General features: G+C 41.9%; 1 protein-coding gene across 8 annotated transcripts in view; it reads left to right on the forward strand.

Moving 5' to 3' along the window:
* The window catches only part of pan2 (poly(A) specific ribonuclease subunit PAN2), a 139,263-nt gene that overhangs the window by 89,472 nt on the left and 42,023 nt on the right, over nucleotides 1-7,768 (forward strand). The window contains exon 26 of one of the 8 annotated variants that reach the window (XM_072567186.1): nucleotides 1,001-2,296. The exons of the other annotated variants lie outside the window; for them this stretch is intronic. Coding sequence (XP_072423287.1) covers nucleotides 1,001-1,023 — 23 coding nt within the window. The 3' untranslated portion in view covers nucleotides 1,024-2,296. Of the gene's footprint in view, nucleotides 1-1,000; nucleotides 2,297-7,768 lie in introns of those variants that run through there. 8 annotated transcript variants of the gene reach the window in all.

Below are 7,768 nucleotides of genomic sequence, written 5' to 3' on the forward strand. Positions count from 1 at the left end.
AGACTGGCTGCGAAGCATACACTAACATTGCTGTGTAGTGAACCAGGGAGATTGGAATCATAGAATCCCTAGAGTGTGGAATCAGGCTATTCGGCCCATTGAGTCCGTACTGGCCCTCTGAAGAGCATTCCATCCAGACCATACCCCTATCCTATCCTTGTAATCCTGCACTTCCCATGGCTACTCGACTTAGCCTGCATATTTTTGGACAATAGTAGGAATGCTAAGAGTGACTGCTTGATTTCCTGTAGGAAAGGAGCTGGCCTGCTCTCCAGGCTTCAGAGATGTAACATGACTAAATCTGGAATGCTACTTACAATAAATCAGTGGTTAATATACATCTGGATCTGGCTTTGAATCCATCTGTGACTAGTGGAATGAAAATCTCCATTGCAATAGCTGCAGTCTCAACTTGCGTTCTTTGTAGGTGCATACCCACAGGATAGAACTTAGCCATAGCTGGTACTAAATTATCAGTTGTACACAGAAGCACCAATAGCTGGTGCATATGTTGTCATCATAATGGATCTTGGGGGAAGCTGTGTCCTTGATTACGTTCAGTAGAATCTGCTGCAAGCTGGGCTATTGGTAAGTTTATCTTTTATTAAACACTTGTCTTTCTTTTACTGGACAAGGCTTGGTATGAGGTTTAGCACAGAGCCATCTGTCTGTTGAGTCTGCAGTCATGTGATCGCTGACATCACTACACTATTTATGTATTTGGCATTAACCCTTTACACTAGAGTTTGGGCACTAGAAATGTCACAGAGGTGCAATTTTGCGCAAAGTAGAGGTAGCTCTGCTCTACATCTGATTGTGCTTAATGCTGAATCTGCATGTAAAATCTGGAGCAATCCTTCAGTACCCAGTATATCTTACCCTGCTAAGCGCAAATCATTGGAATCTGCTTTACATGCTTCTCTTCGCCCATGGGCTTGTTTTTGATAGGTTTTTAATGCAGATTCTACATCTTCAAGCTTTTCTTTTTGTCTTAAATTAGGCGCCCAGTTTTCTCACCTCTGATGGGTTTATGTTGTGAAGACATATGAATGAACTATCTAACCTAATGAGGAGCGAATCCTGCAGCATTTGAGGGGGAAAAACGTTTGTATTTCTAACAGATTCTGGAAGAAGCTATTTTCTAAATGGAGACTGCATGGAGAATGTTTGACATGTCAGAGTATTAAATTATATTATCAACAAATATTGTTCTGACTGGCCGAGAAATGGGGAGAAAAATCGGATTGTTTGGAAAAGTAACAGTAACAAGTCACTGTTTCCATTTTGACTAAAAATGTGTTTTGATACAAAAACAGTAACTACTGGAAATATTTGGCAAGTCAGACAGTGTTTCTGGAAAGAAAACAACATTAATGTCTCAAATTTGCTGCGACTGCACTCTCCAATACTGAGGACCAGCATTCTGCCAAGGCTTCCAAATCTCCAGAGGTTTCTCTGCAAACATTCCATTTATTTTTATTTACTATTTTTCACACTTTCTTTTTCTATTTAGTTCCTTTTTTTCTCTTCCTTGCCTTTAAAAACTAATGCCCTCCTGGAGCTGTGCTCCAAGGTCAAGATGATCCAAATAGCCCTGACATGGCTGGCAGACTTCAAGATTTTAGCAGCTCTGCAATTGAGTGGAAATCCATAAAACACTTGATTGTTTCAGGAAGAAAATCCATAGAGTTCATAAACATTTGGATGGGAATATTGTCATACATTGCCATCAGATTGCACATGCAGCTATTATTCAGTGAAATCATTGGTTTGCAAGGAATTGTAGCCTTCCCTGCTGTACAGATCGTGTTTTTAGTACTGTCATGTTGACCTAGGGTGCTCCACATTGATTTTAATGTTCAACAAAATATTTTAGGTTATTTTATGAAACAGTATATGGGAATGATGCCATGGCAGCATTGTCACCATGGTAACAGTCCACACTATTTCAAGAATGTTTTTACAGTGCTTCCCCACCCCCCACCCCCCCCCACCCAACCCCACCTTCTGGCCAACAGGATCTTCAGCTGCTACATTGCTGAGGTTCCTGAAATTCCAAGTCTTCTGGAAATTCTAACTTAGCATTTTTGAGCTTACATACGATTTTCAAATAGCTAGCAATTTGTACATATGGTGTGAGATACTGTCAATATTCTGCATTAATTACCTGCATTGGAAGGAACAGCATTTTGCACTTCCTACCATATGATTGGAAGCTCTTTTTAAAAGTTCTGTTGAAATACCTCTGGTCTACCTTTTGTTCTCTTAAGATAAGAATAAAAGCTTTTATTTTTAATTAAGTTTGTTGTGTGGTTTTTATTATTGCTCATATTTCAATCTTTACTAATGATTATCATGCTGTAAGTAAAAATATTTACGCTGTCTGAGTTAAGGCTGCTCTTGCGTGCAAAAGTCAAATGTATCAGTTTGTTAGTCGGTCATCTTAACACAATTCATGTTATCTGTTTAAGATAAACAACTGCACGATTCAAAGAGTAAATGCTGAGAAACAAATGTGTATATTAACTGCTCTGAATCTTAAATCAGGATTTTTATCATAAACGCAAAACTATTTTTGACAGCAAAAGGAAACTATTTGACAAAATGATGGAATTGTCTGTAAATTTAATACTAAAATTATTCAATTAAAAATTAGTACTGTATATATGTATGGGAATTGATGTAAACAAAAATATTTTTAAGCAAGCATACTCCTTCATCTAAGAGTTCTTGCATCAACACAATCTTTGGAAGCCAAAAGGTACAAAAATAACCAGTAAAATGTAAAAATATTGTTAATTAAGGCAACCCATGCTTCTCCAACTTGCGTGACTGGGAAGGTGCGAAGTACAAGCCAGCCATACCTGTAGAAAGGAAACAAAGAAAAACTTTTGCCCAGATCTTCCCCTATCCAGATCGTCACAGACCGGATGTACAATGTCCTGATGCACTCACCTCTGTGGGATTTGTCTGGGAAGTTTGAACTTAGAATGGGCAGATCCCCTGCTCCTTGGGAACCTCCCAAAAATGTCTCCAACCCTGTGGGTTTGAGTCAACGACTTTGGACAATTCCAATGCACATATCTAGGTAGTTACACAAATAGGGAATGTTACACAATTCCAGTCCAACTCCTCGATAACTATATAACTGACTTCCCAGTTGCTCAAACTGATGACCTTCAATTTGACTCAACTACCCCGCTGACCTGACCTGACTAGCACTGACCACCGACCAGCTGCCCCCATCAACTATTCAGTTACCCACCCTATTTTGCTCATCCAACTTACTACCCTGCCCATTCGCCCTCATTTATCCACTCATCCATTCACTGCCATTCACACGAAGATTTAAACTTACAGCACAAGCTGCCATTATGTAAGAAGGGGATTTAGCTTGTCTTTTTCTTCAGTCCATCCAAAACCAAACAGTTTTGCTGTGATGGAACTTTTCACAAGTCTGTATGCTCTGCATTTCTGAAGAAGATGGGATCAAAAAACCCAGTCAGAAATGACATGAAGTGATTGCAGCTTCACAGAAGATCTGAGCAAACCTTGGAAAATGTGTAGTTTTATGGTATAATTTTGGATAGGTCTGAAATCAGGTGGTCATGGCATCATTTTATAATGGGAAATACTGTATGGGGAAAACCAGCCTATAATGTGGGAGAGATGAATTGTGTTTACTGTTTTAAAATTGAGTTGATTCCAGAGTTTGTTTATATCATACCGTAAATTAACTCAAAGTGAGCTCTGGTGCCATTTAGTCTGCATTGAAGATTATAGAAATGAGGATTTTTTTTTTGAGAAGTTAATTTCTTCGTGTTATCAAATTCATTTTGAGTGTTGTGTTTGGGATATGCTAATGAATTAGATGGTACTGTACCTTTTGTGACAGAGATGATTGTTTATGTGACTTGCTTGAAATTAAACATTTTTTGCTTTATTCTTTTTCTCCCTGAAAACATGGCCATCAATTTTCCTCATTAATTTTATTGGATAGGGCAATTGCAGGCCACTGAGCACAGTCAGGACTGAACTGTTGATGATGCAATAGTACAGTATCTCAGTTGAGAGTGTATTGCTGGAAAAGCACAGCAGGTCAGGTAACATCCGAGGAGCAGAAAAATCGATGTTTTAGGCCGGAGCCCTTCATCAGGAATGAGGCTGGGAGCCTGGGGGGTGGGGGTGGGCTGGGGAGAAGGTAGCTGATTGAACTCTCAGCTACCTTCTCCCCAACCCCACCCCCCTCCCATTTATCTCTCCACCCCCGAGGCTCCCAGCCTAATTCCTGATGAAGGGCTCCGGCCCAAAATGTCGATTTTTCCTGCTCCTCGGATCCTGCCTGACCTGCTGTGCTTTCCAACAACTCACACACAACTCTGATCTGCAGACCTCACTGTCTCCTAGTACAGTATCTCACCTGAGTGGCCATTCTTCATGTGAGAATGTAGACAGCAAATGTCAAGCTATTCTGTGTTTCTTAAAAATGAATTCTTAATGTGGGTGACATTGGCATTGTGGAAGCGATGATCTCTTGGTATTATCACTAGGCTATTAATCCAGAAACTCAGCTAATGTTTTGGGGACCCAGTTTGAATCCCACCACTGCAGATGGTGGAATTTGAATTACCTTGGCACAGAAAAAGGCAATATCAGAAACAGCCCTGTCAACCCCTCAAAGTTCTGCTTAGAAACATCTGGGGGCTAGTTCCAAAGTTGGGATAGCTGTCTCACAGACCAGTCAAGCAACAGCTTAACATTGTCTGTAACCCAGACACCACCATTACCATCTCTGGATATGTCCTGTTTCACTGGCAGGACAGACCCAGCAGAGTTAGCTGCACAGCGGTATTCAGCCAGGAGGGAGTTGCCCTGGAAGTCTTCAACAGTGACTCTGGACCTCCATGAAGTCTTGTGGCTTCAGATTAAACATTGGCAAGGAAACCTCCCGTTGTACCATCCTCCCTCAGCTGATGAATTGGTATTCCTCTGTGTTGAACAACACTTGAAGGAAGCACTGAGGATGGCAAGGGGACACACTGTCCTCTGAGTGGGGGACTTCTGTGTCCGCCACCAAGAGTGGCTCGGCAGCAGTACTACTGATTGAGTTGGTTGTGTCCTAAACGACATAGCTGCTAGACTGGGTCTGCAGCAGATGATGAGGGAACCAACAAGAGGGAAAAACATACCTGACCTCATCCTTACCAATCTGCTGGCTGCAGATGTGCCTGCCCATGATAATATCAATAAGTGTGACCACCACATAATTTTTGTGGAGACGAAATCCCATCTTCACATTGAAAATAGCCTCCTTCATGTTGTGTGGCACGATCACTGTGCTAAATAGGACAAACTTTGCACATATCTAGCAACTCCAGACTGGGTATCCATGAGATGCTGTGGGCCATCGACAGTAGCAGAATTGTGTTTCAGCACAATTTGCAACCTCATGACCTAGCATATTCCCCCATTCAACCATTATCATCAAATCAGGGGATCAACTTTAGTTCAATGGAGAGTGCAGGTGAGCTTGCGAGGAGCAGCACTAGGCATACCTGAAAGTGAGGTGCCAACCAAGTGAAGCTACCAAACAGGACTAGTTTCATGCCAAACAGCAGAAGCAGCAAGTGATAGAGTTAAATGATCCCACAATCAACAGATCAGATCTAAGCTCTGCAGTCCTGCCACATTGAGTCTTTAATGTTGGTGGACAATTAAATAGCTCACTGGAGGAGGAGGTTCCACAAAAATCCCCATCCTCAATGATGGAGAAGCCCAGCACATCAGTGCAAAAGATAGGACCAAAGCTTTCACAGCAATCTTCAGCCAGAAGTGCTGAGTGAATGATCCATCTTGGCCTCCTCTGGTGGTTCCCAGCATTACAGATACCAGTTTTCAGCCAATTCAATCACTCCATGTGATATTAAGAAACAGTTGGAGACATTGAATATTGCAAAGGCTATTGGCCCTGACAACATGCTGGCAATAAAACCGAAGAGTTGTGCTTCAGAATTTGCCACTCCCCTAACCAAACTGTTCTAATACAGTTACCACACTGGCATCTACCCAATAATTTAGAAAATGGGCCTGGTATATTTTGTACATAAAAAGGATAAATCCAACCCAGACAATTACTGCCCCATCAGTCTACTGTCAATCATCAGTAAAGTGATTGAAGGTGTCATCAACAGTACTGTCATCCAGCATCTGCTTAGCAATAATTTGCTCAGTGAAGCCACTGATTTCAAACTGGCAATCAGAGGGCCTAACTCTCTGCTGGTTGAATTCATTCATACCTGACATAGAAAGATGTTTGTAATTGTTGGAGGTCAATCATCTCAGCTCCAGACATCTCTGCAGGAGTTCCTCAGGGTAGTGTCCTAGGCCCAACCATCTTCAGCTGCTTCATCAATGACCTTCCCTCCATCATAAGGTCAGAGGTGGGGGTGTTCACCAATGATTGCACGATGTTCAGCACCATTTGTGACTCTTCAGACACTGAAGCAGTTCCTATCCAAATGCAACAAGATCAGGACAATATCCAGGCTTGGGCTGACAAAGGGCAAGTGACATTCGTGCCACACATGCCAGGCTATGACCATCACCAATATGAGTCTATCTAAACCTCTGCCCCTTGACATTGTGGTGTTACTATCACTGAATCCCCCACTGTTGTTGGCCAGACATTCAACTGGACTTGCCACATAAACACTGGCTACAAAAGCAGGTCAGAGGCTCTGAATATTACGACAAGTAACTCGCCACCTGACTCCCTAAAGCCTAGCCATCATCTCTCAGGCACAAGGCAGGGGTTTGATGGAATACTCCCAGTTTGCCTGGATGAGTGCAGCTCCCACAACACTGAAGAAGCTTGACACCATTCAGCACAAAGCAGCCTGTTTGGCACCACATCCACAAGCATTCACTCCACCACCAACGTTCAGTCGCAACAGTGTGTACTATCTAAAAGATGCACTGTAGAAATTCGCCAAAGATGCTCAAACAGCACCTTCCAAGCTTATGACTACTTCCATCTAGAAGGACAAGGACAGCAGATACCTGGAAACACCATCACCTTTACGTTCGCCTCCAAGCCACTCACTATCCTGATTTGGAAATGTGTTTCTATTCCTTCACTGTCGCTAGGTCAATATCCTGGAATTCGCTCCCTAATGGCATTTTGGTTCAACCCACAGCAGGTGAACTGCAATGGTTCAAGATGGCAGCTCACCACCACCTTCTCAAGGGCAACTGGGGAAGGGCCATAAATGCTGACCACTGCAGTCCATGTGGTGATGTTGCTTCCACAATGGCACCAAGTAGGAAATTATTTGAAATCTATCTAGTAATGAGGTTGAAACAAATGTCCGACTGACACCGTGAAACATGCTGCAGTTTCAAAATAAGCCAACTTCCCTACTGGCTGGTGTAGTCTTAAATCTCGAGGTTTTCTGAACTTCTCACAATTTGCTCACCCAGAAAGGTTTGTTTCTGGTAAACATGGTTCCTGACTTGTTACATTCTTTCATTTATTTTCTGACCTGTTGTCTTCCTCACTATGGAACTTAATCTTTTATAAAGGAGGGAATTCAGAAGCTGAAACTTATAAAATGTAAAATTGGTGTCTACTAATTTACTTCTCTTTCTCAATTAACAACCTGATAGCTTGAACTATAGAGTTGAGTCTACATCGAGGTGTCTCAATTTAAAAAAAACACATGGTATACTTAAAATTTAAAAATAAGAAAGCCATAGTAATGAACCGCTG

This window comes from Chiloscyllium punctatum, chromosome X, assembly GCF_047496795.1.
Source record: "Chiloscyllium punctatum isolate Juve2018m chromosome X, sChiPun1.3, whole genome shotgun sequence".
Taxonomy (NCBI): Eukaryota; Metazoa; Chordata; class Chondrichthyes; order Orectolobiformes; family Hemiscylliidae; genus Chiloscyllium; species Chiloscyllium punctatum.